General features: G+C 43.5%; 1 protein-coding gene across 4 annotated transcripts in view; it reads left to right on the forward strand.

The window, feature by feature from the left end:
* The window catches only part of SEMA3F (semaphorin 3F), a 418,190-nt gene that overhangs the window by 296,602 nt on the left and 98,456 nt on the right, over positions 1 to 23,132 (forward strand). For all 4 annotated transcript variants that reach the window (XM_029599645.1, XM_029599643.1, XM_029599642.1 and 1 more), the window contains 2 exons: positions 2,087 to 2,180; positions 17,085 to 17,204. In XM_029599645.1, coding sequence (XP_029455505.1) covers positions 2,087 to 2,180; positions 17,085 to 17,204 — 214 coding nt within the window. The remainder of the gene's footprint in view (positions 1 to 2,086; positions 2,181 to 17,084; positions 17,205 to 23,132) is intronic.

Here is a 23,132-nt window from a genome sequence, read left to right on the forward strand (position 1 = left end):
GATCTGAGGGTTAAAGCAGACCACAGACTGAATATAAATTGGTGGTATCATGTTATTATAAAGAAATCTAACACTATGCTAGGGTACATGAAGTCATTCTTGGAGTACTGTATCCAGTTCTCGGCCTCACAGCTCAAAAAGGATGTGAAACCATTGGGAAAAATTTCAGAGGGGAGCAAAAAAAAATAAATGCTAAGAGGTATAGATAAAATGTCTCATGAGGAAAAATTGAAGGAGCTGGATTTTGTTAGCGTGGAGAAGAGAGGGTGACTTCATAGCAGCCTTCACATACATAAAGGGGTTTATGAAGAGGACAGACATCAATTAGTTTCAAACCTTAGTGGAAATAGGATTATAAGTAATAGGGTTAAATTGTAGAATGTGATTTAGCATGCTCCGTAAAAACTTTTTTGTGCACACTAAAATGGGACTTAATGTGCCTTGCACTAAATTTTACTGCACGCATGCTAAAACTCAGCTGAAATAATGTATGCATGTTGTTAGTGTGAGTGCTAACACATAAAAGTAAAGCATCCACATTAGTTGCCAAGCAATCTCCCTAACTAGCCCAAAGTGAAACAGTTGACTAACATGGGGAATTTCATCCCCCAACCCTTAGCAAGACCAAGCACCCCAGCTCACCAAGGGTTCTCCTCCAACCCCCCAGTCAACATTAGAACCCCTGCCATCATCAGTAACCAACGCCTCCTCTCCATGTGGCATCATCAAGCACTTGGAACCACCCCCGCTATCAATTTGATTCCTCCAGTGGTTGCCTGATCTCCTCGCACCTTTCCTGAATGAGTGCTCAATATTCAGGAGGGCCTTTGTTTTCACCAGCATGAGGTTGTGAGAGTTCTCCTACCAGTATTGCTGCTCCGCTTGTTCTTGGAGGATGTTCTGTTCTTGATGGGGGCTTGGAGAAATGAAATATCCCATACTAACTGGCCCTTTCTTATTGGGCTGGTTAGTATGTGGGATTTCTCAGCAGCTAGGCACTTTTAAGCCTTAGCATGTGCTATAAAAAGTTAACACCTGGTCCAAGGTAGGTATTCATGATTTGGACTTAATCTGGGCCCTGGTAAATAACAGACGAAGGTCAGCATGCCCCGCTATTTACTGTAAGCCTGGTAGCGCCTCATTTGCATAGGATGCTCCCTTGTTTGCGTGTGGGTCTGTCCTAATTTTAGCATGCAACATCTGAGGACTGTCTTCACGTACATTTGAGGCCTTAGTCGATAACACCCTATTTTTAGTTTGTGCAGAATGGCCTTAGCATGCGCAGACACCTTGGGTTAGACATTGGGAAGAACTATTTAACTGTGAGGGTAGTCCAGCACGGAAACAGGTTACTGTTACCTAGGGAAGTGGTGAAATTTCCATAATCGGAGGTGTTTAAGAGCACATTAGACACATCTGTCTGGGATGATGGAGCTACACGAGATCCTACATGGAGGCAGGGGGAACCCAAAATACCCTTTCTTGTTTTCAGACTCCTTCCTAGCTGCACTCCTGCGCCCCCTAATTCATTGCCCTTCCCCATTCCTTTGCTATTCTGACTCCTGCCCTTTCTCTGGTCCCAGCACGTGGTCTCCTCACTGTTGCTGCACTTGTGGTTTGGAGTGAACAGCCAATGTTTCTTCACCTCAGCAATGCTTTGCTTTTCTTGTGATCCCTCTTCATGGCTCACCTCTTCTCTCCTGTCGCTAAGCAATAGTTCTTCTCCAAATCTATTAAGGTATTGCACTATACTGTATCTGCTGTCTGTTATATGGCATTGTAATATTTTGGAGTACATAACCTACATGATCTAGGAAAGACCGTATGTGAAATGAAACTGTACTCTAGTGTATGGTTACTTCTCCCCCCCCCCCCCCCCCCACCCCCTATAACATTATATGAAAAGTGTTCCCATTATCGTGGTTATGGCGGCTTTGTTTGCACTGATTTTGGAGCATTCTTTTCAGGAGGTCACTGGGAGCTCTACTAAAAAACTGCCCCTTGTGTTTCCACCAGCCACTAACCATCAGATCTACCACAGTGGCCACTGCTGTCCTCTCACAGCACCGTCTGTGCTCCCTTTCAGGAACACATCTTCCACCTGGAGCCGGACAAGCTGGAGTCAGGCAAAGGGAAGTGCTCGTATGATCCGAAGCTGGACAGCGTCTCAGCACTGATACGTGAGTCCTGAGCTCTAGGGTAGGAGTGGAGGGGGCTGATGCTGCTGCTTAATGTGCAATGCGTTTTCTTCATTCCTCTGGGGGCAGAGTCCAAGCTGGCACCCTTTGAACCAGGCCCAGCCCACTACTGACAGATGTGACTTTTCAGCGACCGCACAGCTGCAATGTGTTATTCATGGGTTCTGGTAGAGGCTGCCACATACAACCCAATCACATAAACATATTAGGTAAAGATGATACATGCTTTCCATGGGCAACAACCACCTCACCATTTCCCCCAACCCCTTCTCACCTTGTCTTCCCATTCTGATCTTCTTTTCCACTTCTCTTCACCTATTCTGTCCCCTTCTCTCCTCCTCCTCTTCCATTTCAGCCCTGTCCTTCTCCGTTCCCCTTTCCTCTCCTCTGATTTGCTTATCCTCTTCTCCTTCTCTTCCCTACATCCATCTGCAATCCCGTTCCTTTTCTTCTCCCCTGTCCACTTTCTCCCCTTCTCCTCCTTTTTTTTCCCCTTCTCCACCTCCTCCCCTCATCTCCCTTCTTGCCTTACCTGCATCAAGTCTATATGCCTTGTAGTGCTACGGAAATGATAAGTATTCATACTAATGGGTGCAATAATTCCAACTGCCTGCATTGACTGAAAACTCCATGAGTACATTTTACTGATGGGGGTTTGCACCAATAAAGCAAAATGAAGAGTGTACTTTTGCTTTGATTATTGCCCCCCTCAAAATTAGTGGCAGGCATTTGTTCCTGCTTTTTCTGTGGGTGATTCTTTTGGTTAAAACAGTGTACGGAGTTTTGATTATAGAAAACTATGTGCAATGTTTGATTTCCTGCCCCTGGGAATGCCACTACATAGTTTGGGAGTAAAATATGTGTGTTATAGGACAATGCATGTATTTTTTCCCTGCTCTGAAGGTGGGCAATTATCAAAGCCCTCGTTTTCACGGGTAAAACTGTGTTTTACCTAGGGAAATGCCTCTGACTATTGCCCCTTCCTATGTCACAAAAGGCCAGATGAACAAAGCATTTTTCCCATGGACACACAATTGCAAAAACCTTTGAATTCATTCGGCCCATAGCTAGTAATAAACAACAGGAAGGACAAGGGAGACAGGTATGAGGATATACAGAGGGAAGAAAAGGAAAGGATTGATAGCTGGAAGCCTTTGAGCACAAATGCTCGTAATCTGGGTAATAAAGTTCCAGACCTGCAAGTCCTAATGGTGGTAGCAGATCTAGATATTGTTGTTACAGAGATGTGGGTCAGTGAGTTTCATGACTGGGATACAGCCATAACCGGGCTGTGATCTCCTCAGGATTGATGGAGTGGGTAAAGAGGGGGGTGGAGCAGCGTTTTATGTATAAAAATGTCAAAAGCATCTAAAATGTAGGGACTGTGTGGCAAGGGGGAAAAAAAGCAGTTTATAAATCTTTAAATTAAAAAAAAAAAAGTGTTAAAAAAATTAGATTAAATTAAGGAGGAAGCACTATGGGTTATTTTTTGATTTACACAGTGTGATCTACAGGCGGAAGAGCTGGATGGAGATCCAGTCAAAGATATACAGAGGGTTGAAACAAAGGAGGAAGTTTTGCTATTGGGATATTTTAATCTGATGAGTGGAATTAGTTATATGTAGAGAGATCATAACATCCCTTCAAGGGGCTTATCCCAACCAAATAGTGAAAAAAAAAACAACAACAACTTACTAGCGAAAGAGCAGTACTTAACCTGGTACTTGCAAACAGGGACTGTATTGCTGATGCCCAAGTAGGTGGTCACCTGAGCTCTAGTGATTAGGAAACAATGTGGTTCAATATAAGAGCAGAGGTAGCGATGAGTCACAAAAAAGTCAGGGTCCTCTTCAAGAGTGCCAACTTTGCTAAGATGGAGGCAGTGACAGGATGAAGAGACCTTTGTAAAATAGAAGAACCGTGGGTTAATCTAAAAGAAGCTATAGTTAGGGCAGCAAATCTTTATGTTAAGAAGGTAAATAAAAGTAAATAAAAGGAAGAGGAAAAATAAGCCAATATAGTTTTCAAAGGAGATGGCTCAAAAAGAGAGGGCAAAAGGATTAACATTCCAGGTCTATGTGGGGGTTTGAGGAAAGGGAGGGTAGAGAAGAATATCTGGGAGAAAAGCAAGGATGGTAGGCAGGGCAGTAAAGGTACAAGTGGGGAAAAAAATAGCTAAAGCAGTGACAAGATTTGTTTTTCCAGGTGTGTCAGTGAAAGGAGGAAGTGCAAGGCAGAATTGTGAGACTGAAAAGAAATGTTGGAATGGTGACAAGGAAAAAAGCAGACATTCTTAATAAATACTTTGGTTTTTCCTGAGAAAGCTTTAGAGAAGGATGACTGAATGTTGGCAGGATTTCATGTGGTAGCGGGGTAGATCTCACACCATTTATAGACGAGTGTATTTGCTTGGCAGTACTAGCAAAACTGAAAGTGGACAAAACTAAAGGGCTGGATGGGTTACTTTGTAGGATATTAAGTTTGCTCGGGAGGCTCTGGCAAGCTACACTGCTGATCTGTTCAATCAATCTTGGGTACGGGAATGGTTCCAGGGGGCTGGAGAAGGGTAGACGTCATCCCTCTCCAAACAAAGATAATAGGGAGGTAGTAGGCAACTACAAACCAGTTAGTCTTACATCAGTGGTGGTAAAGTTATTGAAGGTCCTGCCAAAGGATAGGCTAGTGCTGTATCTCAAATCCAGTGGGCTGCACGGTCCAGGGCAACATGGTTTTAATAGCAGGAGATCATGTCAAATGAATGTGATCAATGTCTTTGATTGGATGACCAAAGAATTAGATCAGGGCCAGCACCTAATGTGGTTGTAATTGGATTTCAGTAACGTTTCTGACACTGCCTCACAGTTACTCTTAAATATACTGAGAGACCTAGAGGTGGGCCTCAAAGTGGTTGAAGGGTTAGAAACTAAGAGACAGCAGAGAGTAGTAGCTAATGGAGTTTACTAAAGGAAAAAAAAGGGAGATCGGTGGAATGCATAAATCTGACCTGCCGCCAGTTCTGTTCGGTATTTTCCTGAGTGATATTGCAGAAAGATGAAAAGGAATTGTTGACTCTTTTCAGATGGCACTATATCGGCAACAGAGTAGACAGAATAAGGATTGATCTAAGAAAGCATGAATCAAGTGCTTCAAAGCTAAGTTTCAGTATAAAAAGAATTGCCAAGTCATGGATTTGGTAAACAGAAATCTAAGGGAGCAACACCTGATTGTGAGAGAGAATCTGATGTACGTCAAGCAGGAGAGAAACCTTGGGGTGATCAGGTCTGAAAACTTCCTCCAGGACTTTGCTCATCAGGGACAAAATGCACTCACCATCTACTCCATTCATTTTGTGGAGGGTGGCCAGAGTACACAGTGAGTTTCCTGGCAGTGCACACCCCCACTCCCAAGCAGCCCCCTCTCTCTCTCTTCCACTCCATCTCTCATATTTTCTCCTCCTACTCCCTCTCTTTTACCCCTTTATCCACTCACTCTCCATTTCTTTTCCTTCACCCCAGTCCCTTTCACTTTTCCTCTCTCTCCGCTTCAGTCTTACTCCTCTACTCCCCTGATCTAACCCACTCACTCCTCCTCTACTCCCTCCCCAGTCCTATCACTGCTTCAGAGCACCAGTCTCCTTCTCCTTCTCCTGCTGGGCCTTGATGCCTTGCCCATAGGGGAAAAAAATGACTTACCCAGGTGAGCAAGTGGATTTTTCCAACCCTGGTGATCGTATCTGGGGATCTCTGAGTTGCTAAACCATGTGACAAGGCAGGAGCCAAAGTCAGAGAATGCTGATATATAAAAGGAAGGACATAACCAGTGGGAAAAGGCGATAATGCTGGTACAGGTCACTTGTGAGACCTCCTCTTGAGTATTGTGGCCAATTCTAGAGACCGTCCCTCTAAAGGGAACGAAAGTACCAAAATAGTGCAGAGTCTGCCCCAGAAGCCCTATGAGATGAGATGGGGGACATTTTTTCAAAGGGCATTTAGCTTCATTGTAAAGCAGACAGGGGCAGACTGAAAAATCTAAACATGTTTACCCTGGAGAAAAGGAAGGAAAGGCTTGATAGAGACATTTAGGCTTAAAATCACTCTTTGAAAATCAGTTTGGGAGTTCTGCAGGTACCCGATATCATGCGTACGTTTATCCCCAGTTGAAGTAGGTGTTCCAGGGGGTAGAGTTGGGGGTGGAGAAAGGATTTACATGCATGCTTTTGATTTTCAAAAGTATGCGCATAAATCTACTTGTACAAAATTACACCTGCTCAATTTTGTGTGTGTGTGTGTTTCCATGCACATACTTGTGAACCTACAAATTTTCATAGTGGATTTACGTGCATAAGTGCACTTTAAAAAAACATTAAGGCTAGAGTCTGTGGGTAAAAAGTGCCCACAGACTTTATCCCCATTATAATGTTATCCTACCTAATATCGCCAAGAAATAAATGCAGAAGAGGTGGGCTTCTTTAAACATAAAGGAGTCTCTGGAATGAGGGGGTCATGGGATGAGGATGAAAGGGGGTAGACTCGGGAGTAATTTAAGGAAATATTTCTTTACAGAGTATTGTGATATGGGACTCCAAGCGGTAGTAACAGGCATAACATTAGAACACAGAAATGCTGGTGGATTCAAGGAACTGGCTCTTGGCAGAGGAGGTTGAAGCAAAATTATAAGAAACAATTCAGGAAAGCATGAGATAAGAACAGAGGTTCCTTAATTGTGAAGTACTGAAGGGACAGCCAAAGGTCAACCATGGTCTGTCACATTGTCAAAGGAAGAAAATTGGACAATCTTCTGCTGTCATGATCATATTCTCTCCCTACTTTCCTCTCCTGTTTCCTCCTTTTATCTTACCTCCCTCTGTCCCTTCTCCTCTCATCTCCTCTCCCATTGTTAAAAAATGAAAAACTCAACTCTTTCAAAAACTCAATTTATGATACAATGGGCCAGATTTTATAACATGCGTGTGGGCGTAGATTTGTTCGTGCAACCCGGCACGAACAAATTTACGCCCGATTTTATAACATGCGCGTGCAGCCGTGCGCATGTTATAAAATCCAGGGTTGGCACGCGCAACTTGCGCGCGCCGAGCCAAGCAGCCTTCCTCCGTTCCCTCCGAGGCCGCTCCGAAATCGGAGCGGCCTCGGAGGGAACTTTCCTTCCGCGCCCCCCCCCCCCCCACACCTTCCCCTCCCTTCCCCTACCTAACCTGCCCCCCAGCCCTAACTAAACCCCCCCTGACCTTTGTTGGAGAAGTTATGCCTGCCTCCGGGCAGGCGTAACTAGCGTGCACCGGCTCTCCATCCCCCGGCCTGGTGGCTGTTCCGGAGGCCTCGGTCCCGCCCCCGGAACACCCCGGGCCGGCGCCCCACCCACGGCCCCGCCCCCGGATCGCCCATTTTTTCAAGCCCCGGGACTTACGCACGTCCCGGGGCTTGCGCGCGCCGCCAAGCCTATGCAAGATAGGCTCGGCGCACGCAGGGGGAGGTTTTCGGGGGTTGCGCGTGTAGCTTACACGCGCAACCCTTTGAAAATCTACCCCGATATGTAACTTGGCAAGTTCCTGTCCCTCAGGCCCGCTATCTTATCACATAAAATGTGGCTAGCCAGGTATGTTTTGGTATTGAAGAAAATTCAGACTTCAATTAGTCTGAAAAGGAATATCAGGTTTTGCAAACCTGACGTGCATTCTAGGGTAACCCAACAGCATCACCTTGTTAGGAAATGAGTTTTGTGTTAATAATGATGACTTCCGTTTTCCTTTTCTTTATATATATTTTGGAAATGATATAAATATGTAAATAATCTAAAAACTTTCAGCTATCTTAGTGTTGATATCCCCTCTTCCCTCGATGCACCACAATCCTCCCCTGCTTACTATTCTTATACTGAGACCCACACACAGCTCTGCTGGTTGTACCTCAATCCTGCCGTGCAAAACCCTTTGCTATTCCAGAAGTGAGACTACACAAGCTTTTTTGATGTGATGGGGTGGCCAATGTAGATCAGACATTAACTTGTTGCACCTATTGTATCACTGACGTGAAAGAAAAGACACAACTAAAGCACTGAGCTCTGAGGTCTATCCCTATATTCATCGAAGACTGACATGAGTGGTTCCATCACTGCATATGTAGACATCGCTAATGTCTCTGATCCAGTTCCTCTGGCTGACCAGCTTGCCTGCAGGAGTTTTGTTACCTTATATTACTCTGCCTTATCAAACCCAAAGGATCCCCAATGTGCCTTAACAACAGATTTACAGTAAAATACAATTCATAAAAAAAAATTCAAATTCAGTACATTTAAATAATATAAAATATAATCAAAATTCAGTAAAATTCCTTATCCCCAACACCTTTTTCACAAGGGGTAAGGACAAAAACTAACAAACCCATTCTCGCCCCAAAATATTCAAACACAGCATTCAAATAATAGTCTCTTCAGGCTTACTAAAGTGCATACTCGTGCTAGGAACAGCAGAACTGCAAGGGGATGTTTGAGGACAGGACAGGGGTATTCTGCAGAACTGGTCCCCAAGAAGAATCCAGGATGAAATTACAAAACTAAGAGGCAAAGAAAAGTTAAGTGCTAGTGCTGGATCAGTGTCCCATCAATGCACAGGCATAGATCTATGTTACTGTAACAGCTGCATTAGATCTGTCTGGGGAGATTGAGTGGCACATCATTTTCCAAATGCACTCACTTAACACTAATCCCCTCAAAGCCCCTTGCTAGGACTGTAGTCTCTGATCCTTCCAGAAACTGGTGTTCCTTTTCATGATAGGGACAGGACTTCTTAATTAATTTTGCAACAGCTGCAGACTGAAATTTGTAATAATCAAGTGAGTCCCTCCTAATACTGCCTGGTGGATCGGTCCTGAAATTTTTAATTCAATTTAAGTACTTATATTCCGCCTTTTTGAACAGCAGTTCATACTAGGTGGATTCCAACATAATTTACAACATAATTTGATGGAGTACTGAGAGCGGAAGCCACATCTGGTGAGTGAACAGGATCTGTAAGTATTGCTTTGCAGAAGAACTTTTTGTGACAGTGTTTGGGAGAGAAGAGAGATCATTAGTTATTGGAGTTAGCCAGATAACTTATGCAGCTAACTTAATGGGTTATTCATCAAAATTCATTATGGCGTTAATGCACGCGATAACGGATTAATGCATGCGAAAAGAATTGTAACGCATGGCGCAAATGCAAATTTTTGGGAGGGGTGGGATCGGGGAGGAGTTCCGATAGGATTTAGTTAAATGAGGGGTAATATTGCACGGTTTTAACGCCAGAAATAACTACACCTTTTTTCCTGGCATTAGGCTATGTGATATGCCTGAAATGGCCATAACGCAATTCACGATAAATTTTTGGAATTGCATTTTGGCCATTTCTGGGCTTGGGGAGGGAGAGGGGGGAAGAGAGAAAGGAGAAGGGAGTGGAGTGGAGAGGGAGAGACAGAGAGAAAGCCTCTGGGGAGGGCCTCAATATGTGAAACTATTTATATCTCTATAAGAGGGCCATCTAATAGGTCAAGATGAGGTGTTAGTGGTGGTTTTGGGTTTGGGGCCAGTTTCCTATGTAGAGTGAGATGTATGAATAGCACAGTACACCTTGGTGAAGATTTGAGGTCATTTGGCGAGAGGAAAGTCTCACAAAGATGAAATTTTGTACTATGTTATCTCACCCTAGCTTGATGGTACCCTGTTATAGAAAATGTTCACAGCAATAGTCAAGGATTCAGATAAATTAAGCGAGTTAACTCTGCTTTTATAAACCAATTAACTTATGTCCCCTTGCTGATCATTGACAAACTAACATTACATTTCAATTAATTTCATAAAATACAACAGATAAATTTAAGGGACTTTGTTAGATTAAGCATCCCTACTCCCTTAGCAACCTTAAATAACTAACAACTCAATAATATTAAGATGCTAGTAGCAGTCTAGCAGTGAGATGGGGGCTATCCAGTGTTTTACACCAAGTGTTACATGTATGATTAAGAACATAAGAACTTGCCATGCTGGGTCAGACCAAGGGTCCATCAAGCCCAGCATCCTGTTTCCAACAGAGCTCAAACCAGGCCACAAGAACCTGGCAATTACCCAAACACTAAGAAGATCCCATGCCACTGATGCAATTAATAGCAGTGGCTATTCCCTAAGTAAATTTGATTAATAGCCGTTAATGGACTTCTCCTCCAAGAACTTATCCAAACCTTTTTGAACCCAGCTATACTAAATGCACTAACCAAATCTTCCATTTGGTGAGAGGAAGTCTGATCTCTGGAGGCTAGAGGGCAGACCTAGAAGAGCTGAGACAGAAAGAATGTTATATAGAGAAGATCTTTAGGGACATAGTAGAATGGACCCAAATCCTCTCTGGCAGCTCCTGTACTTCCTTGGAGGCGCAAAGTCACATCAAAGAAGAGCATCACTTTGGTATAGCAGGAAATGATCCTGTAGCTAGGATGTGACCTTCAGGTGATGCACTATCTTGGACCCAAAATGGAAAGGTTAGGACAACCATTGTAGTTTGCAATTCAATCATTAGAACTAGATATCTGGGTTGGTGGTTGTTCGGCATAAGAATAATTTGGTAATTTGCTTGCCTGGTGCAAAAATGTTTTTTTTATGGAAAGGATAGTGGATATCTGGAATGCCCTCCCAGTGAAGGTAGTGGAGAAAACAATGGTACTGGAGTTCAAGAAGGCATAGCAAAAATGCAAGGATCCCTAGGATAGTAATGAAGGACTAGAATAATATGCATGGAGAGACAGAAATTTCATGTCTCTCCATGTATGTTTTCACCATCTGCTTGGCCAGGATGAATAAACACACAGTGAATGCTAACAGAAATGAAGAAAGCTAATAAATTAGGCATGACAAAAATAATAGGAGTATGGGAATTTGAGCCGAGTTTTCCCTCTTACTCTCTAGGATTAGGGTTGCTTCTTTTAAAATTATTCACCAGATAGCAGATGCCATATTTACACGTTTATTGTAGTTTGTTCTTTCTGTTTATAATCAGAGGATGACAGCCTATCTTTCATAAACGTAAAGATTTAAAGAAGGCAAACTGTTCCAGCTGTCAGTGTACTGTAGCCAGTAGCTTTTCCTATTACTCCTCTCCAGTTAGGCTTTTCTGGTAGGACTCTTGGTTCTCCTTAGGTTTGCTTCTCTGCAGCTTGGGTCTAAATACACATTGGCCTGGATCCCTAGATTCTTTGGGCTTCAGGACTCCTAGGCTTCTCTTTCTCTCTGCCTCCAGGCTGTCACATTTCCCAGTCTGTTTTAAACTGTAAGAAACAGGGCTCACCCGGTGAAACAGCAGGTTTCTTAAGGTTGACCAAACTCACTCCTTTTTGAGGGTTTTAAGGTGAAGATATAGTCTTCTACCCCTTCTCCCTTGCAAGGAGATTTCAGTTACCCCAATGTTAATTTGGTAAATGTCTCATCGGGACAAGCTAGGGAGGTAAAGTTTCTAGATGCCATAAATGATTACTTCATAAAGCAACTGGTCCTGGAACCAACAAGACAGGGACTACTCTATATATAATCCTCACTGCAACACTGGTGGGGCCACATGACAGTAGTGATCAAATGTAATCAAATTTAGCATAATCACAACAGTGATCAAATTTAAGCACATTTAGCATTATCACTGAAGTGAGAGCATTAAAGAAAACTACTGCAGTAACATTTTACTTTATAAAGGGAGAATATGATAAAATGTTGAAACTAGAAAAACTAAATGGGATGGGTGCAAAGGTTAAAATTTTACATGTGTCATGGATGCCATCTTGGAAGTCCAGACTGGATGTATTCCATGCATTAAAAAGGATACAAAGACTGAACTACTACCAGTATGGTTAAATGGTAAGGTGAAGGAGACTATTAAAGCCAAAAGCATCTTTCAAAAACTAAAAGATAGGACCAAATGAGGAGAATAGGAAAGAGTATAACATTCTAGAAACATTCTTTGAGGGTGATGATTCAGAGGAACTGAATCAAATCATGGTGAACCTGGAGGAATAAAGAGTAAACAATCACTGGGACTGCATAGAGCGCATCAGAACCCAGCACTTCTGGAGTTGTGAACTCTATGCTGCCTGCTGCTGCCTGATGAGCCCTATGGGTATCAGAAGAGGATGTGTCTCACAGTCCATGGTCCTGCTTCCTGTTTCCTGCTTCCTAGGCGCAGGGCCGCACCTCTCTCCTTCATTTAAAGGGCCCAAAGCCGGATATGCCCTGGGCCCCACCTGGAACTCCTCCCTGGGCATCTTCCTTCTTCAGCCCTATAAAAGGGCCCTGCAGTCATTCCTTCTTTGCCTTGGCAAAGGGTTAGCCCTCCCTAGGACCCCTCATTCTTGCTTTTGCCCGGCATTTCTCTATGTTCTTCGTGGGATCCCTCATTGTCTGTGTTCCTGGGCTCTGTTGACGTTCCTGATGTATACAGATGTACCTGATGTCCGTCCGTCTGTATCCAGAGTCTGAGTCCTGACATTCCGTGATCCAAGTCCTGATGTCCCTGATGTTCCGTGATCCAGCCTTGATGTCCTGTACCTCTGGTTCCTTATCGCCACCCTTCTTGGCGTGCCATGTCGTGGTCCATGACCAGCCCCACGGGTGGGCTATGTAGGGCGCTTCGTGGCACAAGGCCTGCCTTCTCGTCTGCAACACAAGCCTCCGGAGGGTCATCCTTGCCTGAAGCCAAGTCCCGTCTTGGTCCTGTGTCCTGAATCTCGTCCCGGCCCTCGGATTCCCTTATGTCTGCTCCATCCATGTGTTAGACGCTGCTGGAACCTGCGCTGCTTCAGCGTGGTCCACGACTAGCCACAGGCGGCTGTGTAGGTCGTGCCCCGGTGCAGGCCTCTACAGTATCTAGGATATGTTCCTCGCACTTGTTTCACTTCTCGTCTGGAGTCTGCCTCGCATCCAGTGTGGTCCATGACCAGCCCTGTGGGTGGGCTGTGTAGGGCAAGCTGCGTTGCAGCCTCAACCTAGTACTTGATCTTGAATCCTCATCTTCAGTACCTTGTTCCTGAATCCTCGTCTGAGTCCTTCCAAATTCCAAGTCCTCGTCTGAGTCCTTCCAAGTTCCTTATCTGAGTCTCCACGTTCCAAGTTCCTCATCTGAGTCCTCATGCTCCAGAGTCTTCGTCCGCCTTGTCTCCTGTCCGGTCTGCCGCCTCTGCCTTTACCCAGTGGCAGGTCCAAAAGGGCTTGGAGTGGTCAGAGGACTGCTTAGAGACCACCCTTGCGTGGTTGGCCTCACCAAGACTGTGCAGGTCAGCGGGGGCCTGGACTTCCGGTCTCAGCACAGACGGGACTTCATCTCACCTGCCTCGGCACTTCCTTGGAGCTCCTCTCCTGGTTAGCCGAGGTCCAAGGGCACACCTCCCCGGATCGGGAGCACCACCTAGCGCTCCCTCCTACGTCTCCAGAGCAGAGGATTCCTCAACCATTTGGAGATCAGCTGTCAGAATTGGTGAAGAATATTTTGTCACCTTAAGCCCAAGTGAGTAGAGAAGGAAATTGGAACCTCGCCTATCCAGGAAGGATGGAAGAACTTTTTCTGCACAGTGGGCTCCAGAGAGTCCTTTGGAGCCCATACCTCTCCTCAAGCACTGCTGGCAGTAAGAGGGAGTCTGATTCCTAACTTTGCTGTTTTGCCTCCTCCAAGGGAGTTCCTCCCATAATTGGAGTGAGAAGCGGTGGAATCAATTCATTAAAAGTTCCTGCGATTCCTCTCTTCTTTGGACCATCAGAGGTCACCTTCTCAATCTCCCTTAACTTTTTCGGAGTCCTGGCTAAGTATCCACGGTCGTCTGGTGAGGAGGACTCTACAGGGATTTCTTCAGATCCTGTCAGATTTGCCACAGCATAATATTTGCCAGAAGATCTCAGTTATCTTTGCTTTCTTGATAAGCTGACAAAAACATTGACTTTCAACCTGAGTTTAGTTTAGTTTATTTTATTTATTGCATTTAATATACATCTTTTCCATGAAAAAAGTCAAATCAATTTACAAACAAATAAAATAGGAATACAACCATTAAATCATAAAATAAAACATGATTAAAATATTTACAAACATAAAACAAAGACATAAATAGTCAAACAATACACATTATAACAAACAATATAAAACTGAGATAAAGACCACATAAAATCAGTCCAAATCTGCACTAAATAAAAACCTAGACCTATCCTAAACAGCCTGTTGATATAACCTGGACTTAATGTACCTTCTAAATTTGCAATAATTAACTACCTTCCATAATCCAAATAGCAAAGAAATCCACAGAAGAGGGCCCTGATATTAAATGAGCACTGTCTCATGCATTCTGCTCTCATCTCAGGAGGCCCCAGATGTCTAAGCAAATCTTGTTGCGATGATCACAAGACTCTACCTGGCACATAAGGTAAAAGAAGAGCTGCCAAATACCTACATTGCCCTCTGACCAAATTTTAAAGACTAAGCATAAATCTATTAAGAATGAACAAATGGACAATGGTTTTAAGAAAAGCCTGATCCAAAAAAGGCTGTAATCACCACACATAGCATAAATAATAAAAGGATTACCAGTTGGAATTTAGCCGGATAAGTTAGGGGTGCTCCGGGAGCGTAACTGGGAAGAGTTGAGTTAGCCGGATAAACTTATCTGGTTGACCCATAGAGCTGTTCTAATGTTAGCAGGAAAAACTTATCTGGATAACTTTAAGATAGCCGGCTATGTTCAGTGGCGTGGCTGTGCCACTGAAAATATGGGCCAAGTTAGCCAGATAAGTTTATCTGGCTCACTAGCCAAGCCGCACACCTGTTGAATATGGACTCTTGGATGCCTCAAGAAGCATTTCATTGATGTAGCCCATGTTACAGATGCTTCTAAGCCTCACCACCACATCTCTCAGTTCTGCTACTTCTTTCCTGAGTGAGTTGACCTGCAGGCATACCTTTCACACTGAACTGGTTCCTTGGTATGAATCAAGATAGGCAGATTCTGAACAGAGAAAGAAGCAGTAACTGTGGAGCAGCTCTGTTGACACAATGTTTTCCAGCCATCCTTTTGCTCTTCTTAGGAGTTTTGGTATATGTTGAAAGAAATTAAAAGAGACTTACAAAAGTCCCTATCCTTTCCTCATCTGACCTGAAAGTATAATCAGCTGGCTTCCTTTCAATGAAATTTAGCACCTCCAGACTCTGATTCCCTGTGTGTAACCCTGTTTGCCTGCTCAAGTATAATTATGACGTATAGAGAGATATAGCTTATCCTTTAAGATTATGAAATGTATCTGGTGTGTAGTCTATAAAGAATCCTGTTGCCTTAGGTACAATAAGATAAGACCAACTAAAATTAATTACCTGAAGTATCTAATATGATATTACTAATTAAGCTGGCCCTGAACTTTTCTTAAGTGTTCTGTTTTCACAAATGACTTACAATTCATCTACATTACTTTCTTATGTTTCTCTGCCAATCAATGTAAATTTATCCTGTGTAATCCAGCCCCCTAATTAGTGAGTCATTCTATAGTAATAATGGAAGGTGGGGGTGACTGGGAGTTGAGAAGTGAGGGAGGGAACTAAAGGTAGAAAAAAAGAAATCCCACAACAGCAAACTAGCCCTTTCCCTCTTACAATTAATTCCTCTCTGTAAATTGAAAAGCAATATAAAAAATATTCCTTTTTCAAAATTATCAGACACAGTATTTGAGCTTGTCTAAGTTTAGGCAGATGAAGTTATTCAGTCCCTTCATTGACAGCTGTCAGTGAAGAGACCAATCATTGGCCTTTCCACCCAGAGTAAAGTGAATTAATTAATACTAATATGCTGGGAGCTATGGGCTATTTTGGGGGGCTTGGAAGTTGGAGCTTTGGCTACCACCTTTTTCTAAGGTAGTGGATGGAGGATTAGTAGCCTGTTCGGCATACTATGTTTTCTTTTTTTAATTCAGAAAGCCCTGTGAGCAGCAAGGTTATCCATACATCTTTATCCAGGTAATTTTAGCCATGTATATTCAAAGAGAGACTAACCCGGTTAAGCCCTGCTGAATATCCTGACCAAAGTTAGCTGATTAACTTTAACTGGCTAACTTCCTGTTCACCCCACCATTGAATATTGACCTCTTATTGACTAGCTTCTGAAACGTCTGTAAGCTAGACAGGAATTGCATTGATAGTCCAGTAAAAAGTTATAACCTTATATTATTGTTTTTTGTGCATTAATCTTTATCATCTTCTTATGGAAATGATGTAAATATGTAAATTATTTGCTAGTATTTGCTGCTTATCAATATACTAAAAATACTCTGCCATTCCAATACTGAGACTACACGCACAACTCTTGTCAATGCACCTCAGTCCTGCCCTGCAGAACTCCCAATTATTCTGGTACTAAAATCACACACATCTTTCTGGATGTGCTAGGATGGCTGAAGTAGCTCACAGAGATTTTAGGTCCTGCAGGGAGATCTCCATGGTAAGGATCAGATAAAAAAGTGCTACCAGAATCATTTGACTTGCCAGCTGAGTGGAATTTAAGTGTATGTATCTTCCGGCTCATATTTAGGCATAAGCAACATAGACAACTGCCTAGGGCACCAAATATCTGAGACAAAGAGGAGCCTTCTCTCATTTACTTCAGGATCATGTGCCAGCACCAGTCTGGTCCAACACCCCCTCCCTACTTTCAGATATCCGGGGATGAACTCTCCCACTTTCTGATCTCTGAGGGGGGAGATCAACCTCACCCTCTGGTCCTGCCTCTGGGCATCAAATCTGGCTCTGGGTATCTATAGGTGAATGGCCAGAACTTGAGTCCTTTCTGTAAATGTATTCTGACATACTACTATGTCCTGTTTCTGTAGATGGAGAGCTGTATGCAGGTGTGTACATCGATTTCATGGGCACGGATGCTGCAATCTTTCGTACCATGGGCAAACAGACAGCAATGAGGACTGACCAGTACAACTCCCGCTGGCTGAATGGTGAGTGGGGGTGCACACGGTGACAGGTGAGTGGGGGCATGTACGTGAGAAGTGAGTGTGGATGTGCATAGTGAGAGGTGAATGAGCTCATGCTTGGTAAAGGGTCACTGGGGCTCTGCAGGGTGAGAAGAGAATGGGGACATACATGGAGAGGTAGTGGGAGCCAAAGCATCTGACCACATACGCCATATCTTAAATCAGCTACTCTAGCTCCCGCTCAAAAACAGGATCCAATTCAAAACTTTCTTCAAGTGCGTCAACAGGATGGCTCCTGATTATGTCTGCCAACTTCTGTTCTCTTATTTCCTCCCTTCGTTCCTCCCTAATGGCCCTTCTATCCTCCCCCCCAGTCCCCCTCCAGCTTTTGCAGATTAATCGGCACTAGACCGTGTTTTCCGTAGCTTCACCTCTAAACTCTGGAACAAGATACTGCTATCTTTACGCCAAGAGACTTCCTAGCTCACCTTCAGGAAAAGAGCCAAGGCCTGCTTATTCAGCCAGGCCTTCCCCTAATCCAGTTTCTAAAACTATGGCAAATTTAAGACAGTGTTAGTAATGAAAACTCTCTTTATCCCTTGACTACTGGAACTTACTCATGAAACCGTAGCATTATCCATCGCCGAACTTTCTTACTCGATGTCTCTCTCTCACATGGCACTAGGCTCCTGCCCTTCCAAAACATCTGCACTATTGTATCTTTCATTTACCCTGACCCCCCTAATCCATTCCATTCCTCCTACCACCCTAAATGACCAATTGAATTCCCCCTGTACCACTAATCATATCTTTACATGCCCTTATTTGTTTCCTTGTGTAGATTGTCAACTGTTCACTATTATAATAAGAATTTAACTTTAAATCTAATTGTAATCCACCTTGAGACTAGCTTGTTTATAAATAAGTGAGGAGAGAAGTTTGAGAGCAGAATGAGAGTTTATGGAGTCAGAGTAGAATGGCGGTATGAGTGATGAAAATTGATTTGGGAGTGGCGAGGTATATGGAAGGATGTGCAAAATGAGAGGTGACTGGGAGTGTGCCAGGTGAATGAGAGAATCTGTGGTGAGGGGAAAACAGGGGCATGTGTGATGTGCGAGGTGAACAGTGAATTGGAGAATCAGAGAGTGATAATTGAGTGGTGGATAATAGGCGTAAGAAGCGACGAGTCATCTGCAGTAAGGGAAGAGTGAGTATGTATGGTGAGTGGCAAGAGGTGAATGGCAGCATTTTTGTTGAGAGATGAGTAAAGGTGTGTAGGATGAGAATGGGGGTTATGTATAGTGAGAGGAGTGGTGATAGAGATGGAGTATTGTTTGGATGGAAAGTTGCTGCAGGAGAAGGTGAATGGAGGGGTGTGCAGTCAGAGGTAAGTGGGAACATGCGAGATGAATAAGGATGAGTTGGGGCATATTCGCTGTGAGATGAATGAAGGGTGTAGACAGTAGGAGGTGAGTTGTGGCTCATGCGATGAAAGATGAGTGGAGGCTGAAAAGTGAGGGGGTGTGCACGGTGAGTGGGGCAGTGAGGTATGTGAGGGTATGTGTGATGATAGGTGAATGGGAAGTTGAGAGATGAGTGAGGTGTATTAGGGGCATGGTGAGAAGTGATTGAGTCATGAGTGTCAGCATGGGTGGTCGGAGGTGAGTGGAGAGGTGTGGGGGGTATGTGCATTGAGAGATGAGTAGGAAGTGAAACATGAGTGATAATGTGTATGGTGAGAGTCATTATGTGGCATGCGTTGTGAGGGGTGGATAAGAAGCTAAGAGATGATGAAAGTAAACAGGGAAAGGAAGGCAACAGGATCATGATATGGAATTGATCACAATATGGAACCAAGCACATATTAGTATACCTGACAGGAAGATCCTCATTCAACCTGGCACTGCCAGGGCTCTGTATAATCCAACACTGCAGGTGCTTCATGCATACTGGCATTGATCATGCATTGTATAAATCAGCACTGCAGAAGCCCTGTGGAATTCAACACTAGCAGTGTCCCATATAATCTGTCACTGCAGTGGCTCCATAGAACCTTGCCCTGTGTGTCATAATCTATCCCTTCAGAATCCCCATGTAACCCAAGACTGCAAGAGCTTTTCATCTCATTGTTACAGAGGGCAATGAAGACATTTCATGTTATGGGATTGTTACAATACAAGTGAAGTTTTACAGCCGAGGCACAGAGAGACAAAGGGACTCACCCAGTCATTTCTACATAGAGAGTGAATAACGGAGATAGCAACTGGAACTGAAGCGCAGGAAGAGAAAATGACTCATGCAAACTCACATGAGGAGCAAAGAATAATTGAATAGAGTAAAATTCTCTAGCCAAGTCTTGCTGAGTATCTTCATGTGGTGACCTCGTTGTACAACATATAGATCAAATGTCAACTAAGCAACCTCTACTATTTAAATATGAGACGATACAAAAGGATAAATCCATACTTGGATACACATTGCCCAGGAATAAAGGTGTCTACCCTTAGCCTCAACAACAGTGCATGATAATAACCCTCCTGCCCCAGTTAGCGGCCATGGGGAACCTGTTCATGGATCTACTACCACAGGAAACTGACCACAGAAGTTTATGAAAAAATGAAAATAAGTATATATAGTTATGTGGCGCCCTGAGACCAGAAAGGAGATCAGCAAATTCAGTGTGTAAATCTAGTGGTACAGTAAGAGAGGCTGGTCAAAAATAGCATTGGGGGGAAAGCTGTAAAAAATAACCGATGCAAATTTAAGATCTTTAATTGGACAAATAAAAGCAAAGAAGTACGCAAGTGATGCTATGTTAGGGCAAAAAGTGTTCTACAGGCATAGAACCAGGATGTGCTTGGTTCAGGTCTGGTATGTTGTGTATAGAGCCACAGAATGGCTCTGAGAAAGCCAGGCTCAGATTCCTGATAGCCTGGTGTAAGGCCCTAGCCTGAGGCTCTGGACTGGTCCTCAAGGAATTCAAAAAGTATGCTGGAGCACCTTGTAGGTGTTCCCAGCATTATTTGGAAGCCTAGTAGGCCAAGTGACGGTGTGGGATCCTAGTGGAAGACAGTAGGCCCTTCTCTCTCTGTATACTGATGTTATGTGATGTGGAACTCTTGAAGCTCTGTTATTCCTGTAAGTAGACATACTTGACCATGAAGAGGAATTACTGTGGATACTGACCTGGACTGGATAAGTGAACTGGATTTAAGCTTTAAGATTTGTACCTGCAGTGCTTCACAAGTCAGGGAATGCTTATGTTATTGCCTTGTCTATTAATAAACCAGCATTGAGACATTATTCCCAGTGTGGTATGTACTGCAGCGACTTCCAAGCCTGATAACTGAGAGATGCTGCAGAAAGAGAAATATAGAGGGAGAGGAAGAACAGAAGATAAATGCTAGAGCAACCAGAACAGCTAGTGTAATGAAAGGAGGTAACAGAGGCTGTGAACTTAAAGAGCAAGACAGTGGTGAATAGTAAGGCTACAACAGAGGAGATGGGAAGCGACATAAGACAGGCCAAGGAGCTGAGTCAAGAAGGAAGGCAAATGAAGGATCAGGAGATGGAAGAAATGATAGAGGAACTCCTGGACAAGTATGCTATCCAGGAGAAAGAAAAACTGCTAAGATAGACCTGGCACCCAACATGAACTGTATGATCAGTAAAATGAGTGAGGCCATATTCTGTATAAAAGGAACAACAATAGATGTTACAGAAATAAATGGTATGCAGTTCTGGGCTGTTAAAATTATTACTCTGAAAATTTTACTGTTAGTGATGAAAGGCTACAAGAAAGAGCAGAAAACAAAATCCTCCTCTCTGGAAACATTGTTTAAGCAGTATATTGAGGGAAAAAATATGAGTACTGTGTACAGAGATGTCAATTGTAGACAAGTACCTCAAATGTGCCAGAAAACTGAGAATTGTAAGAAAGATCCAAAACATCAGGCTGAAGCCTGCTGCACTAAAAGAGGAAGATTTCAAATTCATATGAACATTAAGCTATGCCATGCTGAGTCAGACCCAAAGGTCCATCGAGCCCAGCATCCTGTCTCCTCCAACAGTGGCCAATCCAGGTCACAAGTACCTGGCAAAGCCTCAAAGAGTGGATCCATTCCTTGTTGCTGATTCCCAGGGATAAGCAGCAGCTTTTATTGGCTAATAATAGTTTATGGACTTTTCCTCCAGGAACTTGTCCAAACTCTTTAAACCCAGCTATCCTAGACACCTTGATCACATCCTCTGGCAACAGATTCCACAGCTGGATTGTGCATTGATTAAAAAAAAATATGTTCTCTTATGTGTTTTAAATCTGATATCTGCTAGTTTCATGGAGTGTCCCCTGGTTGTAGTACAATTTGAAAGGTTAAATAACCATTACCTATTTAACCTGTTTCAACCCACTCATGATTTTATAAATCTTTTTCATTTCATGTCTCCTCTCCATGCTGATGAGTCCTAACCTGATCAGCATTTTTTTTTTTTTTAGGAGAACCATTCTCCCCTTGATCATTTTTGTTGCCATACTCTGCACCTCTTCTAGTTCCATAATAACTTTTTGGAGATGGGATGACCAGAACCGCATACAGTGCTCAAGAGGCCCAATGCAAAAATGTTGCACTGAAAGCAGGTGCTGAGTGTTCGGCGCCCACTTTCCTAATGCGCCCCCAGGCACCTCTCCTGACAGTTCACACTGTCGAGGGGGTGCTAGGAGCGACTGCATGCCCCTAGCGCCTCCTTGACAGCGTGCGCCTGAGAAAGGTGCGCTTTCGGCGGCTGTCTGCCAGTTAAGAAAACAGACGCTGAATTTATCATCCTCCGTTTTCCTTACCAGCCCACATGCACAGGTTAGGAAACTGGACGCTGATAAATTCAGCGTCCATTCTCCCAACCTGACTACCAGCACCAGAGTGTATAAATAAATATAAAAGTGTCGGGCACTTAATATTTATTTATTCACTCCTTCACTTATTGCAGTTTGGTCCCTTCACTGTCACATGTCAGTGAAAGGACCAATCCCTTTTCAGAAGGCTGTGATTGGTCCTTTCACTTTCATATGACAGTGAAGGGACCATTCGGCAATTGGTCCCTTCACTGTCACATGTCAGTAAAAGGACCAATCCCCTTTCAGGACAGTCTTCTGAAAGGGGATTGGTCCTTTCACTTACATGTGACAGTGAATGGACCAATCGATGAAAGGGGATTGGTCCTTTTACTGACATGTCAGTGAAAAGGACCAATGGGCAATAAGTGAAGGAGTGAATAAATTAATATTAAGTGCCTGATACTTTAATATTGATTTTTTCACTCCTTACAGTGCCGGCAGTCAGGTTTTGAAAATGGATGCTGAATTTATCAGCATCTGTTTTCCTAACCTATGGATGTGCCAGGGGTTCAGGAACCAGACGCTTGTGAACTGAGCATCCGCTTCTTGCACCTGACTACTGTACTTTTTTTATTTTTTTATTTTTTTAAAGAGTTGTTCCTCCTTAATATCCCAACAATATTAAGTAGGAGGCAGTACAGAAAAGCAGTTTTTTCTGCTTTTCTGTACTAATTTTAGGAGTGCTCAACAATTAACGCCTGCTCCTAGATGCACATTTTTTTTGCATTGGGAGTGAATAGCTAATAGCCTCATTCACATGCGTTTGCATGTGATGAACGCTATTAGTTTCACTCCGCATTGGACGTGCGTTGTAGAGGCGCTAATCCCCTTATTGCATAAGGGGATTAATTAGCGCCTCTACAACCTGCGTCCAACTGTGGGTTATATAGTGCGCTCGGCTGAGCGCCCTGTATTGCTTCGGCCCCAAGGTGTGGTCGTACCACGGATTGATATAGAGGTATTAATATGTTTTATTCTCCATTCATTTCTGAGTAATTCCTAGTATTCTGTTGCCTTTTTTGACCACCACCACACATTGAGCTGAGGATTTCAACGTACTG

This window comes from Rhinatrema bivittatum, chromosome 4 (assembly GCF_901001135.1).
Source record: "Rhinatrema bivittatum chromosome 4, aRhiBiv1.1, whole genome shotgun sequence".
Lineage (NCBI taxonomy): Eukaryota > Metazoa > Chordata > Amphibia > Gymnophiona > Rhinatrematidae > Rhinatrema > Rhinatrema bivittatum.